The 21,430-nt window shown below is 44.5% G+C and overlaps 1 protein-coding gene across 1 annotated transcript in view; it reads left to right on the top strand.

Annotated features, from left to right (window-relative positions):
* LOC147731747 (sialate O-acetylesterase-like) overlaps nt 1-21,430 on the top strand; it is a 382,423-nt gene that overhangs the window by 315,146 nt on the left and 45,847 nt on the right. Inside the window, exon 9 of the mRNA XM_086956866.1 lies at nt 4,806-4,960. Within this exon, the coding sequence (XP_086812992.1) occupies nt 4,806-4,960 (155 nt within the window). The remainder of the gene's footprint in view (nt 1-4,805; nt 4,961-21,430) is intronic.

Here is a 21,430-nt window from a genome sequence, read left to right as displayed (position 1 = left end):
TAATGAACTGTGGCAACCATTTCACTCTTTGCTGCTCACGGAGTTCAGAGAACTCACCTGTCCAAGATACCTTCGCCTCCTGCGGCTTACGAGCCCGCCGACACCAGATCAGTGAACGGGGAGGGACCCTCTTCCCCAATTGCCTAGAGCCCTGGGATATGGGTTGCATGTTAGTAGCGCACTGGACAGTGGGTGGGGTGGGCGGGGTGGGGGGAGTTGAGTGGGGTAAGGGGACGTTGGGGTAGGGGGGGCAATTGAACTAAAATGTTGTGTCATGCCAGACTTTTGCTCATTTTCATTTGCCGATCCTATGCTGCTGTATACCTGTTTTGGTGTGTCACGCTGAATAAAATACTTTAAACATAAAATAGCCCAAAGGGGGAGGAGCAGTCGCCCCGGCTTCTCCCATTCCCCAAACACCCCTGGAGGCAGACCTCTCTACGTTCGGTTGCCCCCCAAGACTCCCTTCTGCAGGGCTATTTCAATGCTGTCAACTACCACTCTGGTCAGTGGCGTAACGAAAGGTGAGGGGGCTCCCCTGCAAAGTACATGGAGGGGGCCCCAACGCTCTGGACCCAATCAGGAGCCCTCATTGCATGGGCCTTCCGCCCGTGCAAAATGCTGGAGAGGGCCCCCAGAAGGTCGCTCCTGCACCAGGGTGGCTGCGGATGCTAATGTTACGCCACTGACTTCAGTCCCACATGGGTCACTATACACCTACTACACTGCCCGTTGGTCCCCCTTTCCCCAGTTTGTTCCTTTTCTCCCGAAGTCCGTCATCTTCATATTCATCCTTACTCATTCATTGAACTGTTCTCATTATCGTTGCCCCACCATGCAGCAACTGCGCGCAGCCGCAGTGTCTTTTCTGCCCTAAACCCACCGTCCTTCCATCCATCCATCCATCTCCAGGTCATTTTGCTTTGCCTCCCTAGTGCTTTTCCAAACTCTGTCCTCCTTATGTTTGTCTCTTACACTGCATTGAGCACGCACAGCCATAGTCTCTGCCCCCAATCCAACCTCTGCCCTTTCTGTTTTTTCCCATTGGACATAAGCACAGCACCATGCTGTCTAAGCTACTGCTGCACCCTTACCCTCCTAGATTTACTAATAACTTGCTTAAAAATATAGCACACACGTCCACCAATTCTAAGCACTATAAATACAGCCTTGCTATTTTTAATGTAATAAGCATTACAAATCACATGACTTTTTCATTGTAGTGGTTCTCCATGCTGGTTTGCAAATTCAGGGGGATATGTACAAATTTTTCAAGCATGGCAACTTGCTGTGCAGTGCTGCGTGCTATGGAGACATCAGAAATATGCCATATTTACACAGATATGAAGCATTTCTGTTTTTTCCTAGCCCTGGTGCAGTGTGTGCAAGGGTGCCTGTGTTACAGACAGGTTTTTTTGTGTATAGAAAGGAACAAGTTCCTGCACAAAAACGGTCCTTAATACAAAGGGAAAGTAATGAGGAGAAATGAAGATATTTCTCCTCGTTATGCACAACTGAAAAAGAAAGGCCTTTTTACGACTATGGGAGTCCATTGGACCACTGTAGTTGTAGTGGCACTCCAATCACCCCAACACTGCGGGACCACCCACAGTATTATAAGTGTGGCAGACAGACCGCCACTGAACCACAGACCACTGCTATCGCTGTGGATCAAGGATCCTGCGGCAGTCAGGCAGCAGTTTTAGGCCAAAATATGCTGCCAGTGCCGCAGCGGCACCGCTGAACCTATTTTGAGTTGCCTCACCGCCACCCTTTTCATGGCAGTCACACCTCCATGAAAAGTGTGGCGGTGAGGCAACAAAGGGTCCCCTTGTGCCTTTGTGCCGGGGGTGCATGCAGGGGGGCACATGTAGTGCCCCCTGTAAATCTGCACCCCCAGTTACTGCACGCAGGACAGGAAGGTGCAGGCGATGCTCTGAGAGCGGTGGTCTGCCTATTAGGCTCTTTAATGAGCCTGACAGACTGCCGCTCTCAGACCGCTGCTGGAGCGTCTGCAAGACCAGGAGAAAACTACTGATCTGGCGGGCGGTCCAACTACGGTTTTTGCGGTCCCACAGCGGATGGTGTAATGCAAACTATACCCATAGTATTTTGATGGATTTTGAGGTTTACTAGCTTTAGTAAATCTGGGAATGCGCCAAAAACTATGGGTGGACGCTCCACTCATAGAATGTACCAGCGCAAGGTAACCAAGGCAGCGCTATATTACTTCATATTTACGAAACCACACAAAGCCAACGTGGCTTTTCTTGGCCTAGTAAATGCCAAAAATGATTTTGCACACAACACACATGCCAATACTGATATCAGTTATTCCTCACTTCATATGATCCCACTGGACTCTTGATGTGACCGTAAAGCATAGTGTTATTATTTTTTCATTCAATTTGTGAGATTCTTTTTCATGATTTTTTTCTTTTTGGAAAATACCCATCGTTTTTCACAAAAGCAACATGTAAAAAGAATTTTCAAAAGACCACAAAATTGGTTTAACACATAATACAACTAATTTAACACCACAAAGTATATTGTTGTACATGACGCAGGCATGATATAGACAACAAATTCCACATAACAAATACAGTGAGCTCGAGTTCCATATTTCAAAAACAAGAATTAGAAACAGTAAAGCAAAAGAAGGCAAAGTTAGTACAGCCCTGAAGGTTGAAATTTGGTGATGAGTTAAAAAAAAAAAAGATGCAATAACAACCTTAATCAGGGCAACCAGACAGTGTACTATTCAGGCTTACAACATAATTTTTGAGTTAAAAAAAAAGAAAATTGGCAGTTTTTTTTTAAATGAGCCACATAGGATATTTTTTCGCACACAAGTGTGCGGCTCATTTCCAAAAAAACTGTTTGCCATAAATTTGAAAAAAAAACTCAAAAATTATGTTGTGAGCCTGAAAAGTACATTGTCTGGTTGTTGCCCTGATTAAGGTTGTTATTGAATCTTTTTTTTAAAACTCACCACCAAATTTCAACCTTCAGGGCTATACTAATTTTTCCTCTTTTGCTTTACTGTTTCTAATTCTTGTTTTTTAAATATAGAACTCGAGTTCACTGTATTTGTTAATTGGAATTTGTTGTCTATGTCATGTCTGCGTCATGTCAAACAATATAATTTGTGGTGTTGAATTTGTTGTATTATGTGTTAAAGCAATTTTGTGGTCTTTTAAAAATTCTTTTTACATCTTGCTATACTGAAAACCGATGGGTATTTTCCAAAAAGAAAAATTTCATGAAAATTAAGCTCACAGATTGAATGAAAAAATAATAGAACTATGCTTTACGGACCCATCAAGTGTTAACACCTTCAACGCGGCGCGAATTTTCGCGCTGTGCTGAAGGTTCTAAGAAACGGGCGTGGCCGTGACGGAACGGTTCCGTCATAAGCAAAGCCCAACCGGCGCTCGTGACGGAACCGTTCCGTCACAAGCATCGAAGGGGTTAAGTGTGATCATATGAAGCAAGGAATAACTGATATAAGTATTGGCATGTGTGCTGTTGTGTGCTTATAATATTGGCATAGCCTTACTGATTAAGGGTCAAATTTTGCGTCGGGGTGCACCATAAAATGGACAAAACACCGACGCAGAATGTTAGTAAATCTACCCCTCAGAGTCTTCCCTTTTCTGTGTTGGCCAGAAGCAATATCTCTGCTCTCTCTCTTTGTGCCCTGATTCTGTCAACTGCTCTTCTGCTGTTCCTAGATTATCCGATTTCCTGTACCTGCTATCAATAATCTGCTTGGCAATTGTTTTTCCCCACGTCTTCTGGCATTTCTTCCCCTGTGCTTGAAACTGCACCTCTTTCATCACGTGTTCCCATGGCATACGTAGCTCTGTTCCCTTGCCCTTTGCCAGACGTTTGCTCTTACAATCGATCCCTCGAAGCATTCATGGAATCGCCCTGTAAGTCTCTCGAGCTGTCATTATGCCACTGCCCTGACAGACTGTCTACTTTCCTCCAGTCTGGTCAATAGTCCTCACTTTCACCAGTGCACAACAGGTGTGTATGTTTCCTATCCCTTTATCCTGCTTTGAACCTCTCAGGTTCAACTAAATGGTAGCTACACGTCCAAATGCCACCCCTTCCCTGATGCATCAAGTATCCTGCTCCAAAGCCCGCTTTCATCACTGTCCTGCCCACTGTGGCTAAGTATGGGCTCCATACTCTATCACCAGGCCTTACATTCCTTTGTGCAACTGGCCTATACCCTTTTTCACCCCTATCACACTAATGCCGCCCTTTCGCATGAGGCTTTTGCCCACTTACATATATCTACCACCATGATGGTTTGCCTCTTCCTATGGTTTTCTAACTTCCTGTGCTGTCTTCTTTCTACTTGTACTCTCTTTATGTCCGTTAACAATGTGGCACCCTTAAATTGGTATTTCTAAGTATGTGGCTTCAGTCTCAAAGCTGTGGCCAACCCAATAAAAAGTTAAGCGCCATAGACAGCTGCACTTACGAAGATATATTCATGGTTACGTATGATCCTGATAGGATGTAAATAGTTGAACTTCTGGGGTAACCTGTTTACGAAAAACACTTACACCTGGGCAAGGTGGGGGTAATGGTTTAGGCGGGGGGAGGGAGGGGAGTTTTTACTTGAAACACCAAATCGGTGTGTGAATTGATGCAGCAAATTTCTTCTCTGTGAACCGAACATGTTTTTATATCATGCAAATGGTTTTTAAAGTTATTAAGAAAAAGCAACAAAAATGTAAATGCAATTTAGTTACTTCAACAATCACTTATCAATTACATTGTCTTTTCAGTTATCTACATACAAAAAGTCTGGAGGCGATGACAATTTTCCAATCATTAGATGGCATCAGACAGCTGACTTTGGATATGCTCCTAATCCTAGAATGCAAAACACATTTATGGCTGTTGCAATTGATCTCTGTGACGAGGCATCTCCTTATGGCAGGTATGATTGCAAAATATTTTTTTAAATATGTTGAGTTTTTTCAAATATTGATATTTTGTTTTATTCTCAAGAGTTTTTATTTGCTCATGCAAGTAGACACTATTGACACAGTTTTATGCCAGACTCCTTTTATGTTGATTCTTAGCAGTAACACAGTTCACACATAATTTATCCTGTAGATCTTATGAAGCCATCTTCATCATATGCCTTCAGTGTTTGATATGAGGCTCAGATAATACATACCAGAATTATGATACTATATTCATTATAAAGCAAACACAATGAGATTATGAACAGAGCGCTGAACATTTTCAGACACTCACCCCCAGTCACAGATCTGGGTTGAATCCATCATCATTCTTTAGCTCACTTCGCCACCTCTGTTTAGATCCAGCCATATGCAAATCAGTCTTGACCCTATGCCTCATGGGGACAGTCCAACCCGAACTGCCAAGCCAGGTCTTCCCTGAACCGGAACAGAGCATCCTGGGACCAGTTTCGGGGTAACACCCCTCATCAGCCAGGCTAACTTGAATCCAATGGCAAAGTGAGCAAGGGACCCACATCTGGGCATACACTGCCAACTTAGGGCGAACTGTATTCATTATATTCATATACAATAACATATCAAATGTATAAACACATAAAGAAATACAAAGTGGGATTTGTAGTTGCCTATGTTTTTACTTGAAACTGTGGTACTTGCCATCATTCTGAAAGAAATGTGTCTTTCACCACCAGAACCCCCCAGCCAAGTTAATTAATTTCTCCTAGTCTATTTTTACCAATTCCTCAATAAAATGTTATGTTTTTAATTGTGCATATTTTATCAGAATAAATAATTTCTTACATTTCATCTTTAAGTAAGCGATTTTAAGGTTGATCCTTCGTTTATCCTGTAGTGGTTTCACTAAAGGCCTTGGTGTGCTATCGGCAGGCCACAAACCAGCGTGTGTAAATTGCACATCGAACTTGCTCAGTATTTTTGCGGTCCAGAAAATATACCAGTATGTCACATTGCAACATTGTTTGCTTCAGGCAGGAGGCATTTTGCCAACCCATGGGGAAGGAGATGATAGAGCATGCGGGGCCACTAGCTCAATTGTTACCATACTCACCTGGCCCCATAAACATTCACACTTTGAACTAGCAGTCCTGCCTTTTTTACTACTATTAATCGCTTATCAGTACTTTGAGTCATTTTAGGACTCATACCTGTAAACCATGACTTACCAATCCTTGTCACCTTTGCTATAAGTCCTAGGGAGTTAGAATAAACAGACAGTATTTAAACAATTCACCTATCCTGTAATAACCACAGACTTGGGGAAAGTTTTAAATGCTTTATCTATGCAAGTTTAAGTGAGTCTTCATCCAAATTACAGAGACCATAAATTCCATAAGTAAAAATATGATTAATAAGATATAAAGTTTGCAAGAAATCACAGTAAGACCTCTAAACATAGGTACCTGGAAAGGGTGAGAAAGAGGAAAAGCACAAGGACACTCCACATGGATTTATATTTACCTAGAATGGTGCAAGGACCAATCCTGGACATGGGCTGGGGCAAAAGACAAGGCTCTTGATAAATCAGGTGCCCACGGAACAAGACAGGTGCGGTTCAGGACAGGTGACCTCCGCTAAGTGCAACGCCAGCGTCACACCTCTCTCTCAAGGCCAAATTAGTACCCCAACTGTGTAATTGATAATTTCCTCAGACACCCTGAATTTTCTGACAGAGTGCTCCGCCAGCACCTCTGCTCTCAATCTCGATCTCCTATAACATGCGTTAGGTCAGTGACAGGTCAGCTACCCGGACAAGTCGGACAATTTCTCTAGCTAAACCTACCTTAGTTATACCATTTCCAGGGCAATGTACCACCCCTAAATGTTGCAAATCTGTGTGTTCCCCTTCAGTGATTGGTCAGAAAGACGAGGAGAGGTCATCACACCATAATTTGTTATCTCACGATTTTATTCCACCCAGCAATATTGGCGTACAAAGTATATACATTATATTTGTTTTAGTCTTTTTGATTCCTCTTTAGAGGTCAGTTAAGCAGGTTCCCAGGAACAACAGGGTGTTGGCAGTCATTCAATGACAATGGCGGCATGACTTTCAGAGATTCTTTGCGCAGGCGCAACTTTTCAATATGGAGCTTTCGTCTCATTTAAGGCCCAAAAAACGAGCTAGTCACAAAGTCAAAGAAAGACACATTAGAATACAAAAATAAATTAATGCACTGTATACCACTTAGCTCTACTCTAACCCCATTACTTTATTTTAACCCTTGCATTAACAGTTAAGCAGAACAAACAAGTTTAGTACAAGCAGTGGCAGGTGCATGAGTATGAGTAGGCATGAAGCAGCCATCTTAGCACTGGTGCGCAGAAGCAAGAATTTCCCACCAAAGCAGAGGTATGTCACACCACGTAGATGTGGCGGACGCATGCGTAATACAGTTCCCGCGTTTTCGGCGGCCATTTCAATGCATTTGTGTTATTGTTAGTAAAAGCACATAGAAAAGCTTCCCCTAGATACTAAATATGTTGTGTAATGCAAATATTAGTAAACAAAACATGTTGATTAGTTTATTAAAGGTTATTCCGAGAGGGTTGAGTCCAAGCAAGTTTCTGTACATGTGAAACCTTGCTCCATCAGAGGTATTAAAGAGCCAGCAGCCCTCCATCTCTGCATTTGTATTCGTGCCTGATTGTTTTTTAAAGGAGCAGTGTTCCTTAAAGGAATACGTTCTGCTTAATGAAAATACATGTTTCAAGCAGGTAGGCATCAGAGGATCCTCTGAACCACTGTCTGCTCCCCCAGACAATGCCCACAACTTTTCCCAAGTGGAAAGCTGTCTCATCTCTTTTCATGTAATTTGGAAAGAGTCTGGAAAGCTTTTTTTACAATTCAGAAAGACTCATAAAAGGGTTTTGTACCTTGTTAAAAGGTATTTGAGGGGGCGGGGAAACATGGCGGTAGCTAGCTGAGCTGCTGCGGCGCTCCGATCTGTGTTCCCGATCTGTGTCCCCGTTCGTCTATTGTTTACCGGCATTAACACGCTCTCATATATCCCAATATGCGGCGGATTTGATTGCAAGCTAAGTTCTTCCCCAACTTATGAACTATTCATGAACTTATGAGGCTTTTTGGAGGCTCTCTTTGCTTTGTGTAATTACACGGTGAAGCTCGTGAGTACAGAGGGTCATGTGCATGTGCATTGATGGGGCGTGCCGGTCCTTCTCGGAGTCTCACAGCGTTTCAGCCGCGCCTCTTCCACTCCCTCAGCCCGAACAGCTGTTCCAGACTGGATTCAAGCCGGCCACAACTCGGAGCCTGCTGACGATTTCACCGGTATTGCAACCGGTATTGCAAGCGCCGATATTTGCTTTAAGTACGCAAAGTACGCGGCAGGCTGCTTCTGGCTTGCTGCATTGGCACTCGGCAGCGCTGGAGCTCCGTCGTGGGAGAAGGACCCGCAGCCTCCTCCCAGGACCCCGAGGCGGCTCAGGGCAGTCCGGTTCTGACTCCGGCTCCAGCTTCTTTTCACGCACCGGTAAGGGGCGGCTGAGGAGGGTGGAGGAAGAGGAAGATATTGAGACAGATCTTGAGAAGGTGGCAGGCACGACTAGAGCTGCACTACCTGCACTACTTGAGGCTCAGAGTCAGCAGGTGGGTCAAGTTGTTAAAGGCTGTGAGTCATCATGCGGAGAGTTGGAGGATCCTGGTCTGTTGCTAGTCTTAGAAAACTCTCTCAAATCTAATCTTAAGCAGGTAGACACAAGGGGGGCACCGGATCCCAGTAGAGAAGAGACTAAAAACACTGGGAGAATAGGCTTCGAGACTAGCATAAGCCCTGACCCCTGTAGTAGCAATTGTAGCCACCAGTCTCAAGCTCCATGTCAGATAGCGCCGGGGGCCCTCTCAAAGAAGAAGAAACTGTCCTCATATTTATCCAGAGAAGTTAAGGGTAAGCGAGCCTTTAACTCCAAACCAGCAAAGAGTGCTAAAAAGAGCACTAAAAACATCAAATCAGCAACCAACTCTGGATCCAAAATAACACCGTCATTGCGGTCCTATTTTAAGGCGGTCCCACAGATTTTGCACCTCCCTGACCAACAGCTTTCCGAGGATATTCCTCTTCTAATGGCTTCATCAGAGTCTCCGGGGCTTATTCTACCAACTACTTCCGAAATTACTCCTGAAACTGAAGAAATAGCTTCCTCTACAGTAAACGAGATGCAAGATATAATGGTTAATGCAGAGGGAGGTGCCCTTAGTAACAATGGGTCTGAAGATGGAGATGGAGCAGCGATTATGGCTGAAACTGAGGGGGGGTCTGTCAACATTAAGGTTGGCACCTTAGCCCCAACTTTGACTACTACTCAGGTGATGGAGCCCTTGCATCCCTCTGGGTCACTGACTCTTGCACCTCTTTCACCTTCCCCAGTATTATATTCAGCTACACCACTGCTTGAATCTCATTTGGAACCTCACCTAGCTTCACAGCAACTTGGGCTCTCAAACAACAATGCGCCTATAGAAGAAGATGGGCAGCGGGGGGCAACAGCCCTTACAGATTTTAACATCGGTAGTGGGGTTGATCCGGCTTTGACCTCCTATTTGCAATCAATGTTTTCATCTTTGTCAGTTGACATTAAGAAAGGCTTTGAGGACTCCGCTTCCATTCAATCGGACATTCGGAATTTTTGCGAGTTCTTGGATAGGAAAGTGGGCATTCTTGCATCAAGAACAGAAGGTCTGGAAGACAAAGTGTCGGGTCTCTCATTGCATCTGGATGAAGCCAAGACAGATATTGTTAAGCTTAAGAAGGAGGACCAGATTCTGTCAGAAAGATTGGAGTCACTGGAGAACAACGCACGTCGAAGCAACCTCCGTATTCTTAACGTACCAGAGGGCAGTGAGGGGTCCGACATAAAGCAATATATCATTCATTTGTTAAAAGACTGTTTGAAACTAGATCAATCTGTGGAAGAATTGTCTGTGGATATTCAACGTATCCACAGAGATCCCTTCAGAAGGAACCCTCAAAGAACCAAGCCGAGGAAAATATTAATAAACTTCCACACCTATACTCTCAAAGAATCTATATTAGGTCTGGCACTAAAGCAAAAATCCTTAAGCGGGAAGGGATTCAACTTTCAAATTAGGTCCGACCTTTCGAGGGTAACGCTAGACAAACAATGGGAGTTTGGTAGAAGGCTTGAAGCTTTCAGGAGCCTAGGGGCAGTAGCCCATCTGGTCTTTCCGGCGGCCTTGAAAGTCATGCATAATAACACAATGCATAACATCAGGTCAGTGCAGGCAGCTGATGAACTCCTGCTGTCCTTGGGCAGAGAAAAAGATAAAGATAAAAACAAGGGTTCTTCAAGTTAATCTATTAGTCCCCAGGAGATTTGTATATTTGGGATAGGTAAGATCGCTTAAACCATGAGTTGGTGAAGGAGGTTTAGAAAGGGAAAAAAGAAAAGAAATGGAAAAGGAAAAAAAAAAAGGGGGAGAGGAAAAGATTAATAGAAAGGTGTAAAAAAAAAAAAAAAAAGGGAAAAAACTCTTGCACAATTGGTTATGTCAATATATTAATTAACAAACTTAATATAACATTTAATATCTATAATCCTCCTTCCCTTCCACTTGAAATAGTCCTATGTTTTACTGTTTTTTTTTCTTTATCTCCTCCTCTCTTTTTGGCCATGATTAAAGGTCTATTTACAGATAGGACGGGAGCACAGAAGGGGTGCTATCTTCTGGTATATCCAGATAGATAGAGTAGGGGTTTCCCACGGGTAGGGGGAGGGTTCTGGGGTGCTTACGGGAGGGGGGCAGGGGGGAAAATTTCTTTAAAAAGTCCTAATTTTTTGCTCAGTTCTACTTTTTATGTCCTTGTTGGGGAGAGCCATATATTCTATGGCATACATTAGCTTTAATACTAAGGGTTCTTTTACTCTAGGTGCTGGTTATGGGGTGATGGGGTGGATGTTCCTATGGAGAAGAAGATAGGAATTCTCTCCTGGAATATAAATGGCCTACGCACTAGTCCCAGAAAATGGAAAATATTGCAGTATTTGCGAGACTCAGACGCTCAAATTCTTGTACTCCAAGAGACCCATCTTACAGAGACTGAGATCACCTCTGTTGTTAAAAAAATAGATGGGTAGATTTTTGTGTGTCTACTACACAATCTCTAACCTCCAGAGGCGTGGCGATCTTCTTCAAAAAATCTTTAAAAGCAAGGTTAATTGATAAACTCGTAGATCCAGGAGGTAGATGGGTAATTGTTTCTGTGACGGTGGCAGGGGCTCCGATTACAATAGTAGGTTACTACGGGCCCAACCATGATGACCCCTCGGTATTGAATACGGTATTTTCTCACCTGCTTGCGTATCCGGAGCCCACGATACTGGCTGGAGATTTCAATATAGTTTTGGACCCTATACTGGATAAATCCCCTACTAATAGATCAGTAATCCCCTCAAAAACAAGGGCACTTTTACTTGACAAAATGAAGGAATTTGGCTATGTAGATATTTGGAGATTAAGATCTGGGCTTCAACAGGGTGTCTCATTTCACAACTATAAATACCACCACCAGTCGAGAATAGATTATATCTTAATCAGTCAGCAACTAGTTAAACAGGTACAAAACATCTCTCATCTCCCATTCCATTTTTCCGATCATGCGGCCATCTCTCTAGAACTGGACGGGCTGCTGGAAAAAACACCTAAAGTTTGGTCATTTGACCGTTCACTACTTACTGCTCCCGATGAAATTACCGCTTTAAAAATTGAAGCACAAAGTTTTTTTGATAACAACATTGGGTCCGCTTCCCCCGGGTGTGTTTGGGACACATTTAAAGCCTTCTTGCGAGGCATAATAACAAACAAGGTCTCACATAAAAACAAAATCTATAGAGAATCTGTCAACTTATTGGAATCTGATATGGCTAGGGTGCAAAAGAGAATCTTGTTACATCCGGCCGTTCCTCCGGAAACTATGAAACGTTGGCAAGATGAGTTATCTACCCTAAAAGGAGAACTGGGCTCAATTATAAATACTCGAGTCCTTCAGAGATGGGAGGCAAGTAAGCTAGCACATTTTCAATATGGAGAGGGGGCCGGCAAGCTTCTGGCCTGGAAAGCCAAAACTGACCGAGTTAGAAATAACATAGCTCAAATCAACGTAGATCAGGCGACTTACTCAGCAGATGCTGACATTAGAAGCGCCTTTTGTGATTTTTTTAAGAACATCTATCACGAGGACAAACATGTTGAGGCTTGTCAGGTTGACGACTGGTTAAATAGGGTGTCTCTCCCCTCTCTTTCAGCTGAACAAAGAGCCACCTTAGATAGACCTATTACGCAGGAAGAGGTTAGCCGTGCCATCTTAGACAGCAAGAAGGGTAAGGCATCTGGTCCCGATGGCCTTCCTTCAGAGCTATATTTGACCTTGCTGACAATAATAGTTCCTCCTTTAACTTCGCTGTTTAATCAAATCTTTCAGGTAGGGCTGTCTCTCCCTAATTCGTGGAATGATGCTTCTATTACTTTGATTTTGAAACCAGGTAAACCAGCCTCAAGTTGTGGGTCTTATAGGCCTATTTCGATTTTAAATGCGGATTATAAGGTTTTCACATCTGTTCTTGCCAATAGACTAGGGGTAGTGGCACCTTCTATATTACATCAGGATCAGAGGGGCTTTGTGAGGGGTCGCCAACTCTTTGAATTGACCTATGATCTTATTGGGGCCATAGATATGGCGACAGCGGACTCTCTTCCCCTTGCTGTCATTACATTGGACGCTACCAAGGCCTTCAACAGGGTCAATTGGATGTTCCTGTCGGGGGTCTTGGGTAAATTCAACATTGGGGGGGCTTTCCGCAGAGCGGTGAGTCTACTCTATCAGAAGCCTATGGCCTCTTTACTGGTTAATGGCGAACTGTCAGCCCCATTTAATATTACTCGGGGTACGCGGCAGGGCTGCCCCCTCTCCCCTCTCCTATTTGACTTATATATAGAGCCCTTCGCCCAACGGTTAAGGGACGACTGTAACATCAAGTCTTTTTCATATATGGGTTGGGAGAGGAAAGTGGCCCTGTACGCCGATGACATTCTCATCTTCTCTTCGGACCTCCGTACTGCTCTTCCCTCTATAATTGCTCTGGCCTATGACTATGGGGAGGTATCCGGATACCAAATTAATGCATCTAAAACTGAGATGATGCAGTGGAACGACCCCGAGCCAGTGGCAGGGGTTCAATTGAGTCTTTCTATGCGTTATCTTGGCCTCACTATTACTAAAAACATAGACCAAATTGCAACGTTGAATTTTTCATTGATAGCAAGAGAATGTAGAAAACTTATGAGGTCTTGGTCTACACTCCCGCTTTCTATTCTGGGTAGGGTTAACCTTGTTAAAATGTCTATTTTGCCCAAAATTTCTTTTTTGTTTAACACTGTTCCGCTGTATTTTGAGCCTTCTATCATAGCAAAATTGCAAAGTGATATTAGCTCTTTTATTTGGAATGATCACACAGCTCGGATTTCATGGAAAAAAATCAGGCGTAGGAGAGAAAAGGGGGGTCTTGCAGCTCCAGATTTACAACTATACGCGTGGGCTTTTCAACTCTCCCACGCCAGTTTGCTGCTTAAAATGCCCACGAATGTGGGAATAGGCACTATGTTCTCCGCATTACTTAGAGGAGAGGGAGTTGGCCAACAGGGTTTTTTGTTTAAATTTGGGGACCCTAAGTTTTTTAAAAAGGTGAAGCTGAAGGTATTATTGGGATTGACAAAAACGTGGGTTAAACTAAGAGGCTCCATAAAACTGGGATATTTTGCAGGCAGGTCTCCAATGTGGGATTCCCCGGGATGTCCAGGTTGGCTTCTCGATAGCCTGGCAACACCACTGAGGGAGGCCGGTTTGGAGGTTTGGGGGGACTTGTTTATAAATGGTTCTCTCCTCCCTTGGGAAGCTTTACTAGCTAGAGTAGGGCCGGGTCTTTCCAGATTCAAATATATACAGATCGCAAGTTGGGCTCACTCACAGCGTTCAGCTAGGGGTAGATACCAACTGGGAGGAGACAGTAGCTTAGTGGCCCTGATGCTGGACAAACCTTCTGTGAGTAAGGAGATCTCAGTCTGGTATAACTTATTATTGGAAGTGGTTGACGGGGATTTCACCTTACCGGAGACACTGTGGAGGGCTTCCTTTATTGATCAGGACACTGATAACATCTGGCATGCCTCTTTTAAAATCTTGTGGGACATAGTGAAACCAGCCTGGTTGCGTAGGAATCATCTTTTTACCCTACACAGGGCATATTATTCACCACAGCGGCTGTCGAAATTTTCAATAAACTCCCCTGTAGCCTGCCCTAGGTGTGGGCTTCTAGCAGCCTCTGACATACATATGTTTTTTGAATGCCCACTCTTGTTCTCCTACTGGGATTCAATTAGTAAACTATTGACTACATCTTTAGGGGTAGCAATCTCAATCAATGCAATGACCGTAATCTTCGGATTATTTTCGGGAGTTCGAGGCCCTGCTAAGAACCTTCTTTTTTACTGCATGTTATTGGCCAGAAGGGAAATCTGCAGGAAATGGAAAGACCCAGCACCTCCCACGTTGTTAGACTGGCGTATCTCAGTCCTGCAAACATCCAAAGTTGACCTCGCAAGATCTGGCAATCCCGAAAAACGTAAATTTTGGCTTCTCCTAAATTTGAATTAGTTGGCTTTTGACTGTGGGGTTGTTTTTTTTTTTTGTTTTTTTTTTGTTTTTTTCTTTTTCCCCACTGTCCTATGATTAAGCTGCTTGGTCTATATTTTCCTTTTCGGTATACCCAATGGTTTCCCCAAACGTCAGTGGGTATCGAATTGCAGCAACATCTCCCTGCTACGGTTATATCGGGGTGCTTTATGGAGATATGTGATAATGCTGAGTGTAAACATTGAATTATCGGTGAAAGCACTACCAGTATATCTGTGGCAGTATATTCCTCTCTCCGATAGCCTGATGTGATATACCAAGGGCGATAATGAGGACAAAAAAAAAAAAAAGTATTTGAGGTTGCAAACCATCTGATTTTGTAAATTGCCCACTTTGCCAATGAAAATAACTTTTGTACGCCAGACCTTATTGTCAGGGTCCTGAATCATGTTCTTTCCTCTCCTTAATATAGCTGTTGCTTTCCCTTTACCATGCTTGTCCTTACTTTGAAGAAAAAGTAGTAATTTATTGTCCCGTATTCATTCATGACATTTCCATAACTGTTATCATTTTCCTGCTTTGGGTGATGCTGCATGTCACTGCAATGTTACATTGGATAATTAGAACATTGGAATGAGGAGAGCTCCATTGAAGATAATGGAGCAGCAGCGGCCTATATGAACTGGTATACACTCGCTGCTCTCGCTATTTCAAATCATATCAAATGAGGTGTTTGTTAAGTGCGACTACTCACCCGTAAGGGTCTCAAGGTGGTGGGGGGTGTTTGCAGGTTCCAGCCCATCAAGGTGGGGGTCTGTTGAAGAGCCAGGTTTTGAGGTTTCTTGAGAAGATGGGGAGCGATGTTATCTGTCTGAGGTGGAGCACGGCGTAGGAGAGCTGGGCTGATTGTAGGTTCCTTTGGGGTGCGTGGAATTTGAGTTGGCTGTTCAGGTATGCTGGTCTGGTGTCGTGGAGGGCCTTGTGAGCGTGGCCTAGCATCTTGAAGGTGACTCTAGCTTTGATGTGGAGCCAGTGGAGTGTGCGCAGGTGCTGGGAGATGTGGCAGTGTTTTGGCAGGTTGAGGATGAGTCTTGCGGCTGCGTTTTGGATGTTCTGTAGTTTGAGGTTTTTGTTTATTTCGGCATAGAGTGCGTTGCCGTAGTCAAGCCTGCTGGTGACCAGGGCGTGAGTGACGGTCTTTCTGTGTTCGAGGGGGATCCATTTGAAGGTCTTACCTAGGAGGCGGAAGGTGTAGAAGCAGGAGGATGAGACGGAGTTGATCTGGCGGTCCATTTTGAGCTCTGAGTCCAGGATGATTCCCAGGTTGTGTGCGTGGTCCGTGGGGGTAGGCGGGCTTCCGATGGCGGGGGGCCACCAGGTGTCGTTCCAGGCATCTGGGTTTGGGCCCATGATGAGTATTTCCGTTGTGTTGGTGTTTAGTTGTAGGCAGCTGTTTCATCCATTTGGCGACGGCTTCCATGCCTTCTCAAATGTTGTGTCTGGCTGTGCTGGGTTCGTTGGATAGGGAGAGGATGAGTTGGGTGTCATCTGTGTATGACACAATGTTGAGTCTGTACGTTCTGATGATGGGGGCGAGCGGAGCCATGTAGACGTTGAAGAGCATAGGGCTGAGGCAGGACCCCTGGGGGACTCCGCAGGTGGTAGGTGTAGGGTCCGAGAGGAAAGGGGGGGAGTCAGACCCGCTGCGTTCTGCCGGAGAGGAAGGAGCGGATCCAGTCGAGGGCCTTGTCTTCGATCCCTGCGTCGTGGGGTCTGCGTATTAGGGTGCAGTGAGAGACTGTGTTGAACGCCGCTGAGAGGGCAAGGAGGATGAGGGCTGCTGTTTCTCCTTTGTCCAGTAAGGTATAGATGTCGTCTGATGTGGCGAGGAGGGCGGTTTCCGTACAGTGTTTTTTTTCTGAATCCGGATTGGGAGGAGTCAAGGATGTTGTGCTCTTCGATGAGTGTGGCGAGTTGGCTGTTGATGGCTTTCTCAATGACTTTTGCTGGGAATGGGAGCAGGGAGATGGGTTTATAGTTTTTGAAGTTGGTGGGGTCCGCCAAGGGTTTCTTCAGGAGGGGGTTGAGCTCAGCGTGTTTCCAGTCATCAGGGAACGAGGCAGCTGCAGAGGGAATGGTTGATGATGTGGCAGAGCATGGGTGCGATGGTGTCGGCGGCTCTGTTGAAAATGTGGTGGGGGCAGGGGTCCGTGGGGGCCTGGAGTGGATTGACTTCATCGTCTTTATTGTGTCTTCAGTGGTGAGGGCTGTTTATTAGGACTATTTCAATGTCCTAATACACAGCCTCTGCCTTTCTCTTTCCCCAGCCTCTCAAAAATATATCAATTAGGCAGGTTGTGCAGGACAAATGCAGCCATCCTCCTTCCCTCTTCCTATAGCTCAGCGTCACAAGGGCTTCAGAAGGAGGGAGGGGTGAATGCTGGTCAGCTCCTGGTTCTCCCTGGTTTGGCTGAACTACAAAAAGCAGTTCAGCCAAGTCTGGGAGAACCAGGGGCTGACTTCAGCCCTGTTTCACAACTCTTGCTGTGAATGTTCGACAGCTATGGCCCTGCAAGCCGTTAGCTGTAGAACATTCATAGCAAGAGCTGTGAAACAAAGGCTTCGGAGCCTGAGGGGGATTTCAGCCCCCTCTGGCTCTGAGAGGCCTTTGTGTTTTTTAATAAGAACATTCTAACCTCATGGGGCGAAATGTTCAAATAGCCGGGCTATATTGGCAAATAAAGACCAGCTCCCTTGTTAAAGGCCCTCATCTCGGGCCATTAATGGTCAGTATACCCTGCTAAGGCGGGCAAACAAGCTATATTGCAGCCTTGCATTGCTTACTTATCACAGTCCATTACACCCTCCTTTTGCTTATCCGTTCTGCATCTCTTGAAATGTTAACAGCCAAAGAAGATAAGTACGTTCTTTTCCTTTTCCTTTTCTCTGATGAAAATATTGTGTTGCTTGTCGAATATTGTTTTATTGGTGAGAGGTAATTTGGCCAACTTTCCATTTTTGCTTTTGTAGGATACTTGCCACGTGCAAACACTTTTGGCCTGATTATGAGGGTTTTTTTTGGTGCAGTTTTGTATAGTGCGAATCCGACCCGAAGGTATTAGACTGCTTTACATTACACAAGGACGCATTAATTTTTGGTAGGCACAGGAAGATTAATTGACTTGCCCAGAATCACAGGATTTTGTCTATGCCGAGGCTCTAGTTCCAAAGTCGGCAGCTCTGGCCACTACGCTATATGCGCTCCCTTGAGTTTAGGTGTTATTTATTGCACCGGATAAATAACAATACCACGGGGTATGCATTTTATCGGGTGTGATCAATAACACCCACTGCAAGTTTGTGGGAAATAATATGCCGGTTTTGGTGTTTAACACACCAAAATTCGCATTGTATGGTAAATACCATATGACTTTCCCACATTACATTTAACAACTGTTGATGTATTTAGTGCATCTGATAATTATCGGATGGGTTAAACACAGCCAAACTCCTAATTCTGACCCGTGTGTAAACTGGGGTTTGCGCGCTCGTCAGAATTAATGACCCACTCATAATCCTAAATCTATGTAGAACTATCAGAAGATGTTTTTGGGTGTTTAGAGTTGGTCAGTGCATTGTCCTGGTTTAATTCCTTGTTGCTCTGAACCATTCTCTGTAAATGATTGAACATTGAGTTTGTGTTTGATTACTTTGTAATACTATATCTATGTGTTGCAATTCCTCTCTCACCTCATGGAGTTAGACCTGATTGCTCGCTATTGCTACCCTTACTCAGGCGTACAAAAAGAATGGCATGGTCTGGATTGTTAGGCCTGTTGACTTCAATGGGAAATTTCAATATCCAACACAGACACTGATCTGTAACCACTGAGAACACAGGGAAAAGGTCTAACAGCCTTCTGCCTGTATCCCTTATTGGCAAGATGTGGGAGTGCTTAGAAACAAACTGAAGTATGTGGCAAATTTCCCACTCCATCTCTACAGGTATAGTCGAAGTCCAGCAAAAGTAGCCACTGTCACTGTATACATTCCAGAATAACTTATTTCACAAAACGAGAATCACTGCAGGGTCACTGGGACAACGAGGACATAAATGACAGCTCAAGGTATAGGCCATTATTATGCACACTAAGAAATGGTCAAATGGAATAAACTCAGGGTTTGAAGAAGTCGCTCTACAAAATGTCTGAATTCACCCTAAATGGAGAGTCAACAGATTGGCAGGTATTTTGTTGATGATAAGGAATCCATGGCAGGAGGAACTCAAAGAAAGATAATAAATACCACAGAAGTGCATTTCCCTTCAGAAATACCTAAGGAGAAACCTGAAGAGAAAAACAGTTTGGGTAAAAAACAGATGTTGAGTGTATACGGCAGCTGTGCAGAGTAAAAAAACATTGACAAATACTGAGTAGAAAATTCATTTCTTACACAAGATACATGGGAATTCCAATCTATCATCACTTCTGTCCTTTTACATTTAAAAAGAAGTAGGGTAGGGTCATAAAAAGATATTGCTCATCCCTTTTAAGTTAAAATAGAGGAAATGCATGAGCTGCTTGTGTACTAGCGGTAGGAGCTGCTCCCAGGTCTGCAAAGGTTCCCTAGCATAGTACATCTGCAAGAAGCTGCTGGATTTAGTGTGTCTGGGTTGGGTTAGACAGCACTGTTTATCTGAGGAAGTTCAAACTTCAACATATGCTGTTATTGGCTTGGTTTATTGATTGGCTGATTCATGAAAAACTACAAGGATGTTGAGATGGAAGCCCTATTTATGACACACGTCTCAGAGGTAGCCTATACCTAAATAGTTTGAATCTTGAGTCTCACTGTATGCTCAGGTGCAGTATTTTTAGATTTGACGTGTGATGACGCTTGTGACATTCATGACAAACTATTATATTCTATATGTTACAAAATCTTAACTCTTCTACTATGTTTCTTTATCCTTCCTTCATGCATGTATAATTTGCATGTGCCTTGCTAGAGGTAGAGATTAAAATGCTGTAGAGAGTAGAAAGGGAAGTTTGATTGGAGAGGCTTAATGGTATTCTGATGTGTGTGAACAGCCCCTGTTGGCTGATGTCCTTGCATAGCTGTTTGCTGTGGGAGTTGTTATTCGGGTAGGACAAACGTGTTGCTGGAAGGAGCTGTTAGTGGCATATATTGAATTGAAGTTTCCAAGAAAGTAGTGAGGTATTGAGAGAGCTTGAGGCAGCCAGAAATAAGAATGTATTAAGACTGTTTTCCTATAACAGGCATGGGTAGGCCTCGCTAAGCTGCGCAGGCTGGAGTTAGGGTGGTAGTAAGTGGCAGCTGGCATGTACCGAGGGTGGGGAGGCTCGGGAGGTCGCAACAACAATAAATAATCAAAAAAACTTTCCTTTCTTAGTTGCGCAACGTCCTCCAGCGCCTTCTGGAAGCCCCGTAAGCAGGAAACTGCACTTCCCAATCCTTGCGCTGCTGTCACAGCATGTAAGCAGCACCAGGATTGGATAGAGCGGCCTCTCTCAGCACTCCCACGAGCACAGGAGGTCTGTGCTTTCTCTAACGCAGCTGGCTTAAACCGCTAGTTTAGAGAACTTAAAAATGTGCATGTCTGGCTGGGCATCCCAAGATGACTGACCAAACAGACATGCACATTTTAAAGCGCATAGCTGTCTGCTGCTGCCGCTCGGCAGTGCTGGCCTCGCCCCGTCCTGACACTTAGTTCAGGACGGGTTGCTGAAAAATAAAACGGTAATAAATGAACGTTATTACCGTTTTCTTTTTCAGCTCAGTGGCTTGTGAAGCTATGCTCCTCCGCTCAAGTGGAGGAGCTACCCCTGGTGCCCTGGCCATCGCACACCAGAACCCCCTCCCCATTTCTCAGAAGGTGTATGGGATCCCTTTCCTCCCCCCTTAACATGGTACCTAACTATGTCTCCCTTGACCTCCCCCTGACTCTGCTGGGAGGAGCCTAAACCTCCCTTCTTGGCTGGTTCTCCCACATTCAGCCTTTTTTGGACCCTTGTGCTGAGCCAGTGGTCGGCCTCCATAGCAAGCTTCCTGGTGTCAGTAAGCTTAATGTCAATCAAGCTTCTGGTGCCGCTCTGGAAAACACAGACCAAACAAGTGCTCCCATGCAATCAAATTGTAAAGCTCTTAAAATCTGTTATCCCGCTACCCTTCACCCAACCATCCAGTGTTCTGCAAAAAGTATCAGCACACTCCAGCCACGTCTAGGCCTCAAGCTTCTTACTCTCCCTAAACATGGCCCTGTACTTCTCAGGAGTAATGCCATATCATATGTCTTGCTTTGGGCTTCTTTAATCTCTGTGTGGGTAAGTGCCTTTAGTGACCCTAGGGCCAACATAGTACTCTGACCCTCCACTGCAAAATGCTTTCACAGACCTGCCCTCCATTCTCTCTCCGGGACCCGATGTATGTGTAAAGCTGCCTCATAGCCCCTAAACCACAGACCTATGTCTATCTCCTTGCTGTAATCCTGTATCAAGGTCTTAGGTATGTGCACTTTTTCCTCTAACTGGACTGAATTAACGCTGCTACCGCCTGTGCTGTGCTCAATCTGCTTGACCTTTAAATCCAGCTCCTTTAAATTCAGCTCTTGATCCAAACCATATTTTTCTCCTCTATTTTGAGCCTGGCCCGCTAGCTCCATCTAATTCCCCTTGTCCTCACGCCGGTCCTCCAGCTCCCCGGGAACAGACCTTT

Source organism: Lissotriton vulgaris, chromosome 2_1 (genome assembly GCF_964263255.1).
Source record: "Lissotriton vulgaris chromosome 2_1, aLisVul1.2, whole genome shotgun sequence".
In the NCBI taxonomy this organism is placed as follows: domain Eukaryota; kingdom Metazoa; phylum Chordata; class Amphibia; order Caudata; family Salamandridae; genus Lissotriton; species Lissotriton vulgaris.
The sequence above is the reverse complement of the archived record's forward strand: the minus strand, read 5'-3'. Positions and strand labels throughout refer to the sequence as shown.